Source organism: Hermetia illucens, chromosome 5, assembly GCF_905115235.1.
Source record: "Hermetia illucens chromosome 5, iHerIll2.2.curated.20191125, whole genome shotgun sequence".
NCBI classification, from domain to species: Eukaryota; Metazoa; Arthropoda; class Insecta; order Diptera; family Stratiomyidae; genus Hermetia; species Hermetia illucens.
In genome coordinates this window covers 98,289,582-98,308,727 of record NC_051853.1, presented here as the reverse complement: position 1 = coordinate 98,308,727, position 19,146 = coordinate 98,289,582, and the positions used below count along the sequence as shown (strand labels likewise).

The window sequence follows — 19,146 nt, the reverse complement described above, 5'->3', positions numbered from 1 at the left end:
AGCTGTACCCTTTCTCCATACTACTATATGGGTTTTTGATCCTTTTTCTGGTAAAACAATTTTGTCGCTTAGAATATGAAGGTCCGTTTAAAAAGGAAGTTTCTTATCAAGTTTTAGTCGTTAATTTGTTACTCGAAATCAAACCAATATCGTATTAGGAGTTTTTTAGTCTTGAGTTCTACTACCAAGATTGAATTAAAACTAACAAGGCCTCTTTCATTTATGTCTCAGATAATTATGTACATAGTTGGATGGATTTCAATATTTGCAACATCCGATCCTTTCAGGCTTTATTTGAGCAGATTGCTTACATGCAACGGATCCTTATCCAGCGTTTTCTGAAAGTCTAATTACCTAACTCGCTCTCAATGTATATCTAAGAATAATCTTCAAATGTCCTTCCGTTTTCATGTAAACTTGCAAACCAACCATAATAAACCAAAATAATTTGTTCAGATGGTTGCTTTTATTCACAACCATCGAAGTTGGTTCACGTGCACCAAGTTCTTCCCTTTCAACAAATATGTTAGTACGTAACTAAGGATCCAGAAAACAAGGAATCAATAAAACACATTCACACCTCTCAAATACTTCTAATATTCGAAAACACCAACCACTTGTATGAACATTCAGAGCTAAATTCAATACATATGCCCAAATGGCGCCAGTAATTAGAAGAAATATTTTAACTTGAACATATTATGTACATTGCCTCCAATCCATTTTTATCTAAGCGAACGGACTCCGCTAATGAAAGTATGTAGAATCAAAAATATGTATGCGCATAGTGTTAAAAATTGTCTGATAAGTCGAAGCAGAAACGTTTTAACTGGAAGCATAGTCCTTAATTTTTCAAAAATGTCAAAAATGATACAAGTCGACGAATCCGTGTATATGTGTCCACTGTAAGTTAGACTATTCTTTAATTTAGAAACTTGAATATTTGTATATGCATATTTCGTAAGCGACAATTATTTATATGCACGTACTGTGTAAGTCAACTGCCCAACCACCTGTTTGCTACAGACTGTCTGATGTCTGAGACGGACTCAAACATTTGCCTGAGGCAACCTCAGACATTTGCCTGATACAGAAACGGACTTACCTGAAACAGACATTTATCTGAAGCAAACATTCGTCTGACACATACATTTGTTTAACACAGATATTTGTCTGTCTGATGTCTGGCACAGGCAGAACAGGACAAGAGATCTACCTTTACCTACCCTACAACTTCAGATCATACTCGCTATCCAGGCGAATACTAACATTTCAATACAAAAAATTCGTATTTGAACTTAGAAATAATAATCCAGCACGAGTACGAATACGATTGTATTCACTTTCGGACGTGAAAACACAGCCGCATTCGTATTCATAGAAAATCGTCGTACGAATTTATTCGTATCCGTATTTACGAATACAAATATGTCCAGCACTACCTTCTATAGTGGTTGTGGCCTTGAAACTTGCCGCAAACCGCGATTCATATACGCGCTTAAACGGGGAAATCCCTTTAAACTAATTTAGAATCTCATTTACTCTATTACTTACGTCAACCACATCTAGCACATTAACCGTCCTCGATCTGACAATCATGTCTACTCCATTTTGCCTCCTCATCCTACTCGCTCTACGCGCCGGACACTACTACAAACATCAACCGACATTTTGAATGCGTCCGTCAAACCTCAGCCTGACACTAGTTGTTGTCAAGTGATTTCACGCGGATTGCAAGCAATTTTTGCTGAAAATGAATCTGAAAGTCGACATAAATGTTTGTCGAGTGTGCCTGAAAGCGGATACTGGCATTTCGATCTACGGCGAAGGGAATTTAGTCGAGAAATTCCAGTACGCAACCCAATTGAAGGTAAGCAGTTCTACTACATCACTTAACTACTCTGCGATTTTGCTTATTTCTAGCCGCTGTCATTAATTTTGCTACATTTTCGGGTCGCCTATAGATTTTTCGTTTTACTACTATTCTGGATCTACTCCTTCGGGAATATAATGGAGTGGCTAGTTTACTACCTGTATCGTAACCTCCAGTGGTTCGTGTCGAAAAATCTGGTTGATATGCGACCGTGAAACAAATTTGATGCTTTTAGATATTTGGGAGGTGGGAATCCATGTCCCCGTGGGTAGAATGCGTGTTTCAGTTCATACATTTCGCGTCAAGTCTTTCGGATGCACATTTCCTTTCGTTTCGCTAGTAATTAGCTTTGCACTTTTTGTGAGCATAATTTATAACCTCAACATTCCTTTGTTTCCAAATAAATCCATATAAACATTTTCCTTGGCAATGATTTGCTTCCATCCGATGAGCAATACTCAGAAACACGCATACCCCTCTTTGGTCGTAGAATACTGCGAAGCCAGATGCGGGTATAGCATTGCGATGTTTGCTCGCACTAACAAAGTTGTCAAACCTCAGCATTTGAAGTATAGTGGGAAAAGTTGAGAAAGAAAATCAAATTGCAGATTAACAAGGGTCTTTTGGTGAAAATTTTGACGGCAAATGGTACGTCCACGATGATGATCCGTTTACCACTGTATACGAATTGATTTTTCAATCAAATATGGTTATCGTCCAGCCACTTTCTTTATACTATTCAACATCTAAAAGAACAGTTACCCGAAAACTAATACAGGTTGTTCTTCACTCTCCAGATTTCTGTGCTATAAGGATTAGAGTTTGAAAGGGAGGGCTGAGGCCGTCCAAGTACTTGCACCTACCATCATCGGTGGCACTGAGTCACCGTCAAAAATGATTTTATCTTTGTTACTAATGAAATTGTCTCAACTTGATGTTGGTTGGTTTTCAATTAATTGCATCTGCAGATTTCCAGCCATTTCATCCACAAAAGGCGGAAATTCACCAGGTGTCATACGTTAAGGACCGTAGTGAAATGTTCGTTCCACTTCTCCAGCTGTACGTCATCGTGGATGAGAAGTTGACGGTTAACATCCTTCACAGGGTCATGGGAACGTTTTCGGCTACGTGCAAGTTTTTTTCGTGATGTGGTATACAGTCCTGAAATCATGGCTATTTGTGGCAGCTTCTGCTTCCCTGACCGATAGAGCCTTCAATCCCTTGCGTTTCTCGATTTATTTTCATGATTCCACAGTTAGCTAAAGCTTGTGACGCCTCTTCGAGATCTGTGTAGCGACTGAGAAAGAAGCATCTTTGATGGCCGCCCAATGTTTATTGATATCCTAACGCCGGTTATTCAGAGTATCTGCGTCCGATCAGCAAAATGGCTCAGCAAGTGTCGAATGACAACTGGGTCATATAAGCGGTCGATGTTGAAATTGGGAAATCGCAACTCTTCAACCCTGCAAAAAACGCGAGATGCAGTACGCAAATGCGTATTAGATAGCGATCTCTCTCGAAGCCTCCTGACGCCTCTCTTGCTCGAACAGTGCGCCACCAATGACAACGCGGTGGAAACTGCAGAAATTTACGAATCTCTCATCGATATTATGGTCACCAAAAGCGCGCTTTCCCATCACATGTCCGAGCAAAGGGTTGTCGAAGCCCACATTGGCATTCAAATCACAATCACAATGTCACCTTTAGAAAGCCCCTGCTCTGCAGGTAACTGCTTGCAAAAAGAATCATTCGCAAATCCCTGTTGGTCCATAACGCTGTACAATTGTGATGCTCCTTAACTTCAACCGAAGTCCTGCAATCAAAACCTTGACAGAAACCGGGTTCCAGGTCAAAAGAGCGCTTCTTTCCGTAGTCGTCAATAACAGTCCGACGTCAGATCCGCGTTTGCTACCATTTTCTAAAGTAGAAAAAGGCAGTGCCGCATAAGGAAGACAGGTACTCTCCAGACTTCCACCTTCGTTTAGGCCTAGAATCTCCAGAGAAGGTGAACTTTTTGGCGACTATCAATACCATTGTCGACTAGCCTGCGCACATTGCAGACACCAATTAAATTCGAGCCTGGTTAATTTGAAATCGAAGGGACTAATGAAAAATCTCGAATAGACTCCCCGCGTTATAAAATGGCTATGTTTTTTACGCTGAAATAGTTTCACCTGCCAAATTACCATATCCGTTAAAAAACCAATTTCTTGCTTAACACTCAGGGCGTCAAGAATTATTGAGTTACAAAAGTAGGCCCTTGTCACTCAGCTCACAGGCTCATCCAAAAGCTCGTATTTAGAAGGACAATAGGGATTTAACGGGAGTAGTTGACAACGCGTGGAGCAAACATAATTTTCCCAAGCCTGATGCCGAACACAGTAATTTATTTGTCTCACCATACGTGCTGTTTCAGCTTTTACTAAGAAGTTTTATTTTTAAACAGATTTCGGTATCGAAGGTATTTTGAGGCCTAGGCAGCATACTCGTATAGTGGCGACTTCATGATTTCTTCCAAGTTTTTCGGTTGGCTAGTTTCATAGAAATGATTACAGCTCCCTGCACACCCCATTTTGCTTCAAATGTCAGAATTGAGGCCAACTTTGGAAAGTGCTAATTGAGACCTTTCATTTGATATCCCACATGACTATATATGGAGACCCTCCCTTGAACATAACGTAGAACGACGCATGTCAGGGAATTCATAGTTGCCGCCTTTCCATCAAATTATCAATAGGAATAACCATTTCTACCTAGTTTAAGAATATTAACCAAGGATTTGTTCCTTTTTTCTCGCTGTACATCGGAGGAAATGATGTTTTCGAGATGTACAAATTGATCACTACCTTCGATGTTCTGCCCATTAATATAAATAGAAAGAGAGAGAGAACCTTGGTTTTGGTTGGTGTTTACGTTCAGTCCGACTCTACTGCCTCCTTCTTCGAATCCAGAGCCATTTGGTTAGAAGGAAACTAAGCAGTTAGTGTAGTGGAGGTATTTGAGAAAAGGTGTCATTATCCATTGAAGTCCTCCGCGCCACCTGGCCAAGGTAGTATGGAGAACGTCAGAGATAACACGAAGGAGTAATATCAGTGAATAAATGTAACTTTGAGATTTTACCTCAGCTTCTCTGGAATACTCTTACTGCATAAACAGATTGCTCCAAAATGATCCGAACATAGTCGTCGGCGTGTGCACCGAGTGCACCCATTGCTCGTCGTAGCCAGAGATATGAAGTGAGTTTCATATATCTCTCCACCCCAATGTAACCGAGGAAAACAAATGGTAGAATTGAAAAGGAGAGGATAGACTTCCTGCATTAGAAAATTAATATATGTTTTTTTACTCCGAAATAAAAGTTTCACCTACCAAATTTTCATAACAGTAAAAAAAATCTATTCGGAACGCTCATTTGTTAATAACGATTTGAAAATGGAATTCTCACAAGGCGGAAAAGAAAAGGCAGTGACGTCATCGCGCGAGCAATTTGAATCTTATCTATATGAAGGCATCTGGTTTAGTGTTTATTTGTTACTTTTCAAGTAATCAATTAATTTTTAACAGGAAGGTGGGAAATTGATGCGTGAATGGACAATCGTTCAAGTTACTTTACGTTTCAGCAGTAATGGTAACAAGCTATATAGCAAATTCTGACATTTTTACATGCAAGGTAATAAATCGTACGTTTCTGAAGGATTCACAGGCCGCAAAAAAATGGATTTGCACTGAGCGGAATTGGAATCTTGGGCACGTTGAATATTCGGCGATATAGTGACACTAAATTCTAACGCAATCGTACATTATCAATTAAGATTGGAGTTAAAGTTTAAAAAATGTTGACCCACATTAGAATGCTCCTCACAATTTAAACCTGACTCCAAAGAAATTGGATTCCGTCGGACAATGGCGATCCACGTCTTTCGAATATCTTCTATCAGAACAGCTAAAAAAGCTTCCTGCGGGGTTTTATGGAGTTATTTGTGCATCAAGGCACGAAACAATATTTCATCTTCCATATATTGCTCCTTAGCATTTTACGCAGGGAAATTAATATTGACAATTTTATATTTTTATGAGTAACTGCGAGTTGCTGGGCTGCTGAAGTTTGTTGGGTCGAGTTGTAACTTCACACAATATGGTGCGGGCTTTTCAGTCTGTTTGAATTTGCTTGAAATTTAAAATGCTGATAATTTCAAACACAGTTTTTTTTTTCAAAAACGGTCTTTGAAAATTTTGTTAGATTGCATCATTAGTGTAAATAAGGCGGAGAGTCTATTATCCAAAATTCAAATTACTGATGTCGGAAGTAGGCACTTAAAGAAGGCAACTACATATGTACGTATTGAATATATCTAGATATTCAAATATTAGATGAGTTTGCATGTTATGAACATTACTTTTAATAGATAATGTATGTTAACTAATTACATAATACTATACATCCTTTAGTTTATTATAATAACATTATGAAAATATTTTAGTATGTTTCTTCGTGCTTAGCGCTCTTTTGTTTATAAAAACTTTAATTTGATTTAAAGTAGAAAACATCGAATAGTTTACGTTGTCATGAGCTTCGACAAAACGCCTCAAAAGTCCTATCCATTTTTCAGCTTCTGAACTGGATGGAAGTCAGTGGCATGACGTGTGTTGAGAGTATAGGGAAGCAATGCTTCAATTTGAGTTAAGCCCCCGTATTCTCATACCACAAAAGCAAAAAAATGTATATAAATATTCATAAGTATGTTTACATGTAAAAAAAGTCGTAAATGAACCAAATGGTTGTTGTATGGTAACTGCTCTTGTGAAATAAGGCATGCCTGCTCATTTTTAATTGGCCTCGCTTTCTCCATTCCTTTACGATTTTTATCGGAAGCTTAGGATCATTATCATGTTGAAAGCCCCGTAATGATATTTCCCCATTTTTAAGGTTTTGTGTAAAACCTTATTAAAATCAATTCAATGTCTGTCTGTCTATCCGTCTGTCAACGAGATTTACTCCGGTACGGTTGGAGGAATATGTATGAACCGCTACAAGTGTAACGAATGGCTTAATTTTTGGTGGATTTAAGGGGGCTCCCCATATATGCAAAAGGAGGGAGCAACTTTTTTTTCAAAAAATTAGATCAAGTAGGGTACCAAAGAGCTCAATTAGTATTTTTCGAAAATGATTCTCTTTCACATATTGGGTGAAACCCAGGGGGTGAGAACTCAAAATGTGTGCCCCAAAAAGTGAAACAGGTCTCGTTTTCAGAACCTATCCAATCGAAAAATCTAAAAAAATTCTATATAAAATCTAGGTCTCAAAATACATCCCATCATCCGCATTAGTATAAGTGATAATATACATATATTTCGCAATCGTATCAACTTAGAACGAAGATCTTATCTGATCTGATGTTATGTGAAATAAGTTATAAAAAAATCTTCAAGCCAAAATAAAAGTTTCATTAATTATTCAATATCACTGTTAAATCAAATTTATACCTAGATACCAAAAAAAATATTTAATTAATCAATTGCCATTTCTCGAAAAAATCTTCTTCAGGAAACGCACAATTAAATAATTAAACAGTATCAAAAAATTCGGGTTATATTTGTGATAGGCTGCAGCCTCCTTATTAGTAAATAACCGCGAACCAAAACACATCATGAAAATTCATATTCTAAACTACTTAAGTTCTAACTAAAAACCGCACAATTAATGTTCACAACATTACAGACCACAAACAACCGGCTTGAAATTCACACTCAAAAACTGAAGACAACCAAGTCTATTGCTCCGGAAGCAAATCTAAAAACACCTTCACAAGAATATAATTCATGGCATTTGCTCCATACAATTTAAGAATTCGCAACAAACGCTCGACAAAGAAATGAATTTTTCAATGGATCGTCATACAGGTAGATTTTAAAATGCTTCCAAAGAGTGTGTATCGCGAAGAGCACATTTTCTGTTACGGTTCTGCTCTTGATCTGTCAAACTGCTGTTAAGAAGCAACATCTTGCAGCTGTGTTGATTTTTACAGTAGTTTCTTCTGTTATTTTTCTGTCACCGTATTTTCGTAATTAAGTAAGAGAAGCAATGGAAGGGGGGGGGGGGGGGGGGGGGAGGGTACATGCAAAAGGGCGGTGTATTTTTTTCCCTAAATACAGTCATGTGGGCTATCAAATTAAAAGTCTCGGTTAATACTTTCCAAAGCCGGTGTTAGTTTTGAGAATTTATTGCAAATGTGGAGAGTGCGTTATGATTTCTTTCACCGCCCCGCTCTCAGAAACTAACTAATCGAAAAATCGGCTCCGAAATACCTTCCATGCCGATATCTGTTCAAATAAAGTTAACAATAGTGTATTACTATAATTTTTAGTAATTGACAGTAAAACCCCCTCAAATTCATCCTAGGATCATATATTCAGGAATGTAGGCTATAATATAGAGCATGATCCTACCAGTTTGGTGGAAATGGCACTATTATTAACAAAGTTATTATAGGTCAAAGTTGTCGCTTCTGTACAAATTCAAGGCTCTAAATATCAATATCACGCGAAAGTGGAGGTTCTCACATAATATATTCATATATTTCGTGCTAAGTACTAAGGGGACAAATGTCCACTCAAATGTTTTTATAAAAGAAATACACAAAACCTTTCATACCTGAAGCGTCCAGCTTCCGGTTTCCCGATTTCTTTAATTCGTATTCTACTGGCTTAGTTTTCACATTCTTAAAGCATCTCGGTTTGGCAGACTTTTATGAGCAATGGTAATTTTTCGTATCCTGCCATCTTGGATCCAACCAAAAGTGTAGTAAGGAGCTTTTACTTGCTACGCGTACTACCATCACACTGTCCTATTATAAATCAAGAGTTTTGTCGGGTGCACATTTATGTAATAAACTAGCTTCATTCACATTAAAAATATCTTTGGGATTAATTCCGCCAATTTCATTTTCCAGCTGTACACTTCAGCACGAAGCAAATTCTTCTGTTTCACTCGGAGAAGCCCACTAGCAAAAACATTTTTATCATATGTCTCTTTAAACTATTTTAAGACACATTCACCAAAGTTAGGCCTTGCAGGACCTCTAAATCTTTTCTATTTTTGTTTTCCTTTTCGTACGAAATCTAAACAAATAAAGCAATATTTTCTAAAATACATCAGATTATCCACGATTTTCATTCACATAGAAAATGGATGGGCACATATCATCTAATGAGTTATGGCCAGTCAGGCTGCCCACAATAATCCTACAAGCCTTCCTGATTTTCGACAGGATAAACCTTGCCGTATTTTTGTTTCGTTCTGACAGGGAAGGTTTGGTGGTCTAGCAGTACTAAGACTCTGCCACCTGTTATTATAGGAAGTTTGTTCCCAGCATAAGCCAATTGCTAGTTTTGGCCCCGCCATTGGAGGAACATACAGTTCATTGAAGCGAAAGTCCGTTTGTTTCATCGTAACCCACCACACTACGGATGCCTAAGCGTAAATCGGCCTGAAAAATCACTAAAGCCTTTCATACTTGAAGCGCCGAACTTCCGGTTTTCGAAAATACTTAGTGATAACCACTCCATTGGCAGTGCTCCAATTCGTCTTGCAATAATTTCGTGCCGCTAATTCCTCTCACTTCTATTTAATTATGGTGCAATTCGAAGAGGGTCTGCAGTGAATCAACGCTGGAGTTCGTGAAAGTTCCATCCAGTTCGCTAAAAGAACCGAAGTTGATAAACCAATCCCTTTTAAGGACTCACACAACCTTGAAATTCTTCATTCGCTTTCCAATTCCTTACAATATGATCTGAAGGATTGTCACTTTAAACGTTTTACGAGCCTCTTATGTTCATTCTGTGAGTTTCTGAAATTTACCCATTTTTCAATCTTATTACTTTTACAAGCAAGATCGTTTGGTTGATTTCCTGAGTTTTAGTAGTTCTCGGTTCCACCCCTCTTGTCCCTCTTGTGATAGCGCAAGCCTCTTCAAAACACTTCAAAATTTCCAATTCCTTAGTTGCCCACCGTATAGACAAAATTCTAATTAACAATAATCAGAGAGTGAGACTTCGTCTACCACCCGCTAGTCTTTAATTAACTCCAACAACTTTGAAGTACAGATTGTTAGGTCAATTACTGTAATTCTCCTTGGTCCCACGAAAGTAGTGTCCCATATCTGAAGTGATAAAATCGAATAGCTTCTCTCTAGGATTGCATTTGCTACTCTCCCAATAAATATGTTGAGCATTCGCATCACAACCCATTAAGAGTTCAAGAAAACTTGATTCTGTATACCTACCAGGACCCTTAGCTCTTTCATTAACTGAGGACACAAAGAATGATATGGTTGGTAAAAGGCGATAATGATGTTGCTCCTCTTGCCATTAACCTGAAATTGTAAGGTAACTGCAACTAGATCCTAGGTACAGAATTGTCTCAATCCCTAACGATTCTAACATCAGGATGCAGACTTTCGGACTTGAAAATCTCTCCCTGCCCTTTACTGATCCAACATCACTGATTTCCATAAAACGGACTCATGGCTTGTGCAAAAATATATAAGGCAATCGTACAAATTTGCCAGTCACTTCCAGTAAATAGGAAGAGGCTCTGACATGCCGTAGGTTGATTTGATTAACTTTTGTTGTTTATAGAAAATCGCCGATAACTGAAAAGTCTTCTGCGTCCAGTGTAGGTCTGATCGAGGTTGCCAACTTGTCAGCACCTTCCGCGGAAAGTCCCTCTTCCTTGGATCGAATTTATCTAGATATTACCACACTTGATGGTGAGGTTGCCAACTTGTCACCACCTTCCGCGGAAAGTCCCTCTTCCTTGGATCGAATTTATCTAGATATTACCACACTTGATGGTGCAGCAACACCCATGTCCTCATTCCCACAAAACTTCGCCTTGTTTGCTGAAAATGACGAATGAGTTTAAAGTTTATGACTCCTTAATACTTGGAGAGATACAATCTGCAGTTTCCAGCTTCATGTGTTGTGTGCTACAGACTACGAGTTGATTGGTGATATGCTCCTTCCACGTCTTCATTCGCTCGTCAGGGTGGGAGCTCAATCTTTTTCTAACATCCGAGGAACGTACAAGGAGAGAACTGAAAATTCCTGCGATGATTTTACCGATGAAAATCTTCAAAAAAACCCTACACCCTCCACCAGCAAAAGCATTCAAAACCACATATCCAATGGGTCGTTTACGACCCAGTTTTTTCTTCATTTCCCCAAAACATTTTTGTTCCACACCAATCAGATGATTTTCCGGACCTCTTCCGATCAGCTGTCACTATACCAACAATGCACCAACAATTCAATTTCTCCACAAAACAATTCCCGACTTCTGTTTTTCGTTGCTTCCATGCGGCAACAACAAAAGGTCTAGCTTAGCAAACGTACACACGCAAACGTTTCTGTAATCCCTGCATCCGTTTAGCAGAAATACTTCCGATGTCATGCAATTTAAGAAAAATAGAAAGTCAACGATCATTTCAGTTTGCAATTTGTATAATAGAATAATTACTAAATGGAATTTTACGATTCCCGGGATCTTGGGATTGCGAAGTTTTTGATGAACATTTCAAAGTGGAATTATTTTTCGTTATTTAAAATTCAGATTTAAACGGTATTAACTTTTGTGGATGTAGAGTCGGGATGGAGTCTAGTCGACGTGAGATAATGAAATGGAAACTTTGTTATAGCAGAAAAAAGTAAATGTTACATGCAATTTAACGGATTTCGCTAGCGACTTGCAACAAGGCAATAAGGAAACGACACAGAATGGCGGATATTACACAGCCTTGAGCAAATATAATTTTTCAAATAAAAATGTAATTAGTATATATAGAATAATAAATATGAAGATGAAAAATTATTCAAGTAGTTGTCCCCCAGATTTGCATCTGCTGTTTTCTAAATTTACGGTAGACTATGAGTATTTCAAGACACATTTTATTTTTATTTTCAGATGGATGCAAATGACGGTTTACCTTCAATTCTCTGTGAACGATGCATAGCTCGTTTAACAGTTTGCTACGAGTTTCGTCGACAGAGTATTCTCTCAGATCGTCACCTGCGCGCATTTATTCAAAAAGTGAATAGTGAATTTAAAGAGGTAGCAAGTTCATCAGCGGCAACAACCATGACACTAAATGATGAAGAGATGGGATTACTGCTAGAAGCAGGATACAAATCTGATGAAATATCGGTTGTCGAAGATTCGACATCCAATGTGAAATCAGAAAAGGATGGAGTGAAAGATGACAATATTCAATACATTCCTGATTTAGATGGCTACATTCAGGAAGATGTAACAGAGACCTACAGAGTAGAAGAAATACAGTTTCAAGATGGTGATGAAGGCAGTCAAATAGAAGATGACGGGATTGAAGAAGAATATCATGTAGACGAGAACACACAATTGGAGAGCATCGAAAATGAGGACGAGTCGTCGAACATTGAATACATCGAAACTAAAACAATCGATCCTTTGGCAAAGTCAACAGCAAGATCTCATATTTGCACAAAATGTGACAAAGATTTCAGTACCAAGACAAATTTGATGCGTCACGTCTTAACACACAGCGGAGTCAAACCTTATCAGTGCAATATTTGTGGAAATGGATTTACTCAAAATGGTTCTTTAAAACAACACATGTTGATCCACACCGGTGAGAGGCCATATAAATGCCAAGTATGTGGAAGGGGTTTCACACAAAGCAAATCACTCACATTCCATATGAGACGACACACGGGTGAAAAACCCTTTACATGCGAAAAATGTGGGTTGACTTTCCGTCAAAAAGACGGCTTGAAGGTAAATTCATTTGTCTCACGAAAACATGGCTTGATAGTAGTATTTTCAACTCTGAGCTTTTCGATGGATACTCAATTCTCCGTTATGACCGCGATGTTCAGATTTCAGTCAATGAGACGTGTTGTGATAGCATATTTCTGTTGTTTCCATCACTTTGTTAAACACCCGCCTCTATGATGCAATCACTGCTCACATTTCATCTTCGAACTACGTTCCGTTCATAATTCCCTATGTTTATTTTCCATATCCTTGGCCAGCTTCTCTAATGGAATTTTTGGATGCACTGGCGAATCTCTCTGGATTTTCAATTTCCCTTTAAATGACCTCCGTCGGTCTGCAGTTTATGTGAAGGTGTCTTCCCAGATAATTGGAAGAAGGTATCTATTATCCACTTACACCGAAAAGGCGATGCACCATTAGCTAAAAACTACCGGTCATATCACTCCTTTATTCTGTCTGAAATTTTGGAAAAATATATTTAAAGACTACTTTCGTCTTGTTTCGAACATCTCGTTGCAAAGGAGCAGCTTGGGTTGCAAAGGGGACGTTCAACCGTAACTAATATACTGAGCATCAACTTTGTTGCTAAATCCCTCAATGAAAGGAAATACGTGCACACGATTTATATTGAGTTCTCCAAAGCTTTTAGCTCCATTGATCATTTCCTGCTCCTCAAGAAACTCGATTTGTATGGTTTTTCGCCATCTTACCTGGTCTGGGATTCACTTATCTGATACAGTGAGTAGGATATGACGTCTCAATTCGTCTATTTCTATTCTCCTTGTTTATTAATGATCTACCTTCCTTATTTACTTGTATTGTGTATGCCGCAGAGCAAACATTTTGGAGATTCTTTTCGCAGAGCTCTTATGCTACTTATACTCCCCGGTACCAAGAATGCTACGCGAATACAATCGCTTACAGCTGAGGCTTTTAACGTGTTCATTTGATTTATTTTTAAAAAAAAATAACGTCTACGCTGTAATCATTTTTAAGGTTTTGTGTAAAACAAAACCTTATTAAAATCGATGCAATGTCTGTCTGTCTGTCACACGTACTTTTCTCCAAAACGGCTAACCCGATCCGAACGAAATTTGGTGGACAGATGGGAGCTATGAAATCATACGCATACAGCGAGTGGCATAAATTTAGGTGGAGTTTAAAGAGGGGCTCCCCATACATGAAAAGGAGGGATTCAAAAATTTTTTTCACCGGATATAGTTGTGTAGAGTATCAAATGAAAGGTCCCGATTTGTACTTTCCGAAACTGACATTAGTTTTGGCATAAATTGCAAAGTGCGCGAGTAAGGAGTCAAAATGTACGCACTTGAAGTGAGACAGGACTCATTTTCGGAAACTACCCAACCTAAAAATCCGAAAAAAAATCAGGGTGGTGCGCCTAGATGAAATCTAGGCCTCAAAATATGTCCCATTCCGATATCTGCTCAAATAAACTTACTAATAGTACATTACTACTTTTTAGAAATTTACTGAAAAACCCCCCTTAGATTCGTCTTAGGACTTCTGAATTTTGTATAGAGGACAATATTTCGTATGTATGTGCTAAATTTCATGGAAATCAGGCAATTAACGCCAAAGTTATAGCAGTTCAAACTTAGCAATTTCGCGGGAGTTGACTGCTTCCAAAGCCATGCAAATCAGATGCTGACGTCATAATTACCCGGAATAATTGACATTCGCGTGGAATATTAAAGTCGCATTTATGAAGAATCTATTTATCTGCAGCCCTTTCTAAGGTTTTGTGTAAAACACTTATGTGAAATCTAATCTTCGACAGATGTCCCATTCCGGTATCTGCTCAAATAAATTTACTAATAGTATATTATCAACTTTTAGAAACTGACTAAAAAACTCCCCTTAAGTTCATCCTAGGTATACCAAATTTTGCACCGGCATAGATCTCGTGCATACACATGCCAAGTTCTATGAAAATCCAACTATTAGTGTCAAAGTTATAGAAGTTCAAACTTATCAATTTCGTGCTAATTAACAGCATCCTAAGCCATACAAATAAGATGCTGACGTCATAATTAACGAGAATAATTGAAATTCGAGTGAAATATTAAAATTCCATTCAAGAAGAATCTAATTCTCCCTAGCCCTTTTTTATATTTGATGTTGGTTAAATTGTTGGCATTTGCTAATAATATTAAACTCAGGGTGTGAGGCGTATGAGGTTGACCATTATCAACACAGGACTTTCCATCAAATGATTTATTTAAATCGCTTTCTAGAAAATAGAGGGCAATGGAATTTTTAGCTATATTACACGGAGCTGTTGTGCACTCATCGCTCCTCAGATCTTTTTCTTTTTGTTCAGCCATCAGTTTAGAAGCGGGGTCGGCCTGTGGTGATCGGTTTCGTCATTTTATTTTATCAAATGCCTGATCAGGATGTAATCTTGAGACCTTTAAATCCCCCAGCATATCAAGCCACCATTGTTTTGGCCGGCTTTTTGGTTGCTTACCATTGCTTTGGATGCTCTGACCAATACTGGTTGTTGAATTCTCGTTAGTGTGAATTACGTGACCACACCATCTTGCAGTTTTTCCACGATCGGTGCAAACCCGTTCGATCGCGGATATTCTCATTTCAGACGTAATCAAAACGTGTCACGCCACCAGTGCAATGCAACATCTTCGTCCCCATTACCGCAAGACGCCGTTCATTGACCTTTATAGTCGGCCAATACTCAAAACTATAGAGAGCGGCAGATGGACGACAATTTCATTACGCAGTTCTCCATTGGCAGATAGCATTGACTCGAGATATTTAAATCGCTGAGTTCTGGCAATGGCAGTAACCTGCCCCTCGGGATATTTAAACCGCTGAGTTTTGGCAATGTCAGTAACCTGCCCTTCGAGATATTTAAATCGCTCAGTTCTGGTAATGGCAGTAACCTGCCCAGAACTGAACGATTTCAATATCTCGGGTCAATGCTATAAGCCAATGGAGAATTACGTTATGCCCCTTACATAGGGAAACACAAAACCTTTTATACCTGAAGCGTCAAGCTTCCGGTTTCCCGACTTGTTATTTTTTTTATTTCCTTCTAAGTAATGTGCGTACAATATCTTCTTGGAATCTCTATGTTTATTCTATATTTTTAATTAAAAACGTTCCATAGGAAAAATTCCCAAATAAAACCAATTAATTTGATTTATTCTATTGCAGCGTCATATGCAAATGAAACACCTCGGCGCTGCTGCTGAAGCTCATATATGCTCGATATGTCAACGAATCCTGCAGTCGAATTACTCTCTCGCCTTACATATGAAAAAACACACGGGCAACAACTCCAAGTATAAATGCGAAATATGCGAAAAGACATTCTCAACAAAGTCATCACTCGAGAACCATACAAGACAGCATACAGGTGAAAAGCCCTTTAAATGTAACGAGTGTAATAAAGAATTCAGTCGAAAATCGTCCTTGTTGGCGCATGAAAAATATCATATAGAGGAAACACCGTACAAATGTGAAGAATGTAGTAAAATGTTTGCCCAGCATGATCAATTGCTGGCACATATTGAAACGCACAAAATGAGATCGCCGAAAACATTTCAGTGCGGTAAATGTTCTAAAACTTTTTCAATAAAGTAATTTTTTTATTAATTTACTTTTCTATGTCTATTGGATTCGTTTGACTCTGCAAAGAGGATTTGTTATTGCAGATTACACTTGCATTCGGCTTCTCCAAGTGCTGAAAATTCTTCACATAAAGTATGCCCTCAAAAGTGATGCAAATGTAAGACGAATGTTGAGTCTCCTTAGTTTTTCTGTAACCGAATTTCGGATAAAAGCCCTTTGCAAACAAACGAACCTTATGTCGGGAGCAAAAGCTCAGATTCTAATCTATTTTTTTTTCTCCTAATTGCAGACGAAATCTCCTCCAACATCTTAGAAACCACAATCGAGATGCAATGATAATGTACAGCTGTGACGAATGCAGTGTCGCGTTCACCACAAATCGCGATTTAAAACTGCATCGTATTAACCAACATAATGAAACAGTGTCCGATTTGAATGAATGTGACATTTGCCGAATCCCATTTGTTTCCCTTCCTGATTTGAATCGTCATATAACTTCCGTTCATGATGCCATAGACGAAAAATGTGAGCAATGCGATCAGCACTTTTCATCAAAAAAACTTTTAGAGGATCATCTATTGGAACATGAATTGTGTTTAGAGTGAATTTGATGGGTGTACATTTAAGATAAGAAGAATCCACGCTTGCAATCAACTTAGGAACTAATTCACAATGTTTCATTGTGTGAATTCACCCCGAAAAATAATTGTTAAGCCCCAGGTCAAATCCTAATTCTGATGAATTATTTTTTACTACAATAGTTGTACTTTTGTACTCTTTTGAAAGTACAGTATTTATTCTGAGCTATTAAAAATCGTATACACCACAGAATATTATAATTTATGTAATCTTTAAGTAGATATAAATTTGTTGAAAAAAATATCATTTCTTGTTTACATATTGGAGAGCATTGGCGCCTTCCAAATTGGAAAGAGGGCAAAAATGTTTTGTAAGGATTGTAAGCTATTAAAACAAGTCGGGAAACCGGAAGCTGGACGCTTCAGGTACGAAAGGTTTTGTGTATTTCTTAGTACGTAGCACGTAATATACCCATATATTATGTGAGAGTATCCACTTTTGAGGTGATATTGACATTCATAGTCTTCAATTTTCAAAGAAGCAACAATTTCGACGTATTGTAAATTTGTTAGTAATAGTGCGATTTCCATCAAACTTGGTATGATCATGGTCTACATTATAGCCTATATCACTGCAGAATTTCGTGCCGCTAGAATGAATTTAAGGGGGGTTTCCAGCCAATTACAAAAAATTATAGTAATATACTATTATTAACTTTCTTTGAAAAGATATCGGTATGAAAGGTATTTCGGAGCCAAGGCACCATATAGTGGCAGCCTCTTGATTTTTTTCAGATTTTTCGGTTGGGTAGTTTCTGAGAATGGCCCCCTTAAAGAAATGATCACTTTCAACAACCCGCACTCCCCACGTTTCCAAGAAATGTCAAAACTAAGACCGGCTTCGAAAAGTACTAATCGAGACCTTTAATTTGATACCCCACATGACTATATTTGATGAAAAAAAATTTTACACCCCTCTTTTACATGTATGGGGACCCCCCCTTAAATTCAACGTAAAAGGATGTAACTCACTGTATGTGTGAGCGTTCACGGTTCCCACCTTTCTACCAAATTTGGTGTCAATCGCTATAACCGTCTCCGAGAAAAATGCGTGTGACGGACAGACAGACAGACGGTAAACCGATTTTAATAAGGTTTTGTGTTTACACAAAACCTTAAAAATCATCCTTAGCTCTTTGGTTCAATGGTTTGCAATTTTCAACCATCGTTTCGTTTTTGCTGTTTTTACATCTTCGGAAAATTCAAATTTAGGAAACCAAATAAATGAATTGAGTTTAAAGGCTAGCAGTTATTCTACGTACCCCTCATTTACGATCGGTTCTTTTAAACGAAAGATACCAAGCTTTAGCATTAAAGTTATTTCGCTAATCGTAACGAAACATAAATTGAATGTTCTTTCTCACGGAGGCCCGATAAAAAGTGGGGGCTTTAATGATACACTGACTTGCAGTATTTATAACTGACTCTACGAATATTCGTATTTCCCAAGCATGGCATAGCATGGGTTGCTAATGAAGGGAAGCAATATTTCTTTAAGTTATAGAGTTGAACTTTCAAAATCATTTTAAGTAGTCAGAGCCTCTCTCGTTAGTTGCTTTGTTACACTGATTCGATGACCATGTTCAATTTATGGGTGAACTCTCAATCGATGAGATACTGCGGTATTGTAAGCTTTTACCCGTGTTCTGCTGGGTCATCGACTGCAACATGGTAAGTTGTCCTTGGCGGGGTCCTCGATGTCATTGTAAACCACCTCGTTAACTCCAAAGACTGCGATTAGTACCTTGCCTAGTAGACCTCTCCTTCTTTTTTTTGGGAGCTGGGAGCTTGAGCAACTCATCGATCCTGCGGATAGTATCCTTGCATTTAAAATTTAGATGCCTTATCAGCACATCACAATGAGTCGTGGTCTCTACCTCCGAGGCTTTCCTGCACATTGCGTTCGACTGGGTCAGGACATCAACCTGCTTCTCCAGTGATGCATGGTATCGGACTGTGACGGCTCTTATTTTTCCATCGCTAGGAGCGGGTGTCTGGCGCTGATGCGAACCAAAGGCTATTTCGCCGGCGGCATTTCTCTTTCCTTAATGAGAACTAGTTGACCGAGCTTCAAGTTGGGAGTCTCTTGGTCCCATTTGGCTCGGGTTTGCAAATGGTGCAGATGCTCTCGAGTCCATTTTAGTAAGATCTAGGCCAAATCTTCTTAGCTTAGGTCCAGTATGCAGCTTGTCATTTAGACTTACCCCGGTCGT

General features: G+C 38.3%; 1 protein-coding gene across 4 annotated transcripts; it reads left to right on the top strand.

The window, feature by feature from the left end:
• The first annotated feature begins 1,649 nt into the window (after window positions 1-1,649).
• On the top strand, window positions 1,650-17,214 carry LOC119657950 (gastrula zinc finger protein XlCGF57.1-like). 4 transcript variants are annotated; one of them, XM_038065147.1, is made up of 4 exons: window positions 1,650-1,870; window positions 11,835-12,683; window positions 15,879-16,275; window positions 16,585-16,782. In XM_038065147.1, exons 1-4 carry the CDS (start codon window positions 1,754-1,756, stop codon window positions 16,629-16,631), a joined length of 1,410 nt encoding a protein of 469 aa, XP_037921075.1. In that variant the 5' UTR covers window positions 1,650-1,753; the 3' UTR covers window positions 16,632-16,782. The 4 variants fall into 4 exon arrangements, with proteins under 4 accessions (XP_037921075.1, XP_037921073.1, XP_037921076.1 ...); XM_038065145.1 differs by having other exon boundaries at window positions 1,651-1,870; window positions 15,879-16,303; window positions 16,585-17,212; XM_038065148.1 differs by having other exon boundaries at window positions 1,651-1,870; window positions 15,879-16,080.
• The last annotated feature ends 1,932 nt before the right edge of the window (window positions 17,215-19,146 follow it).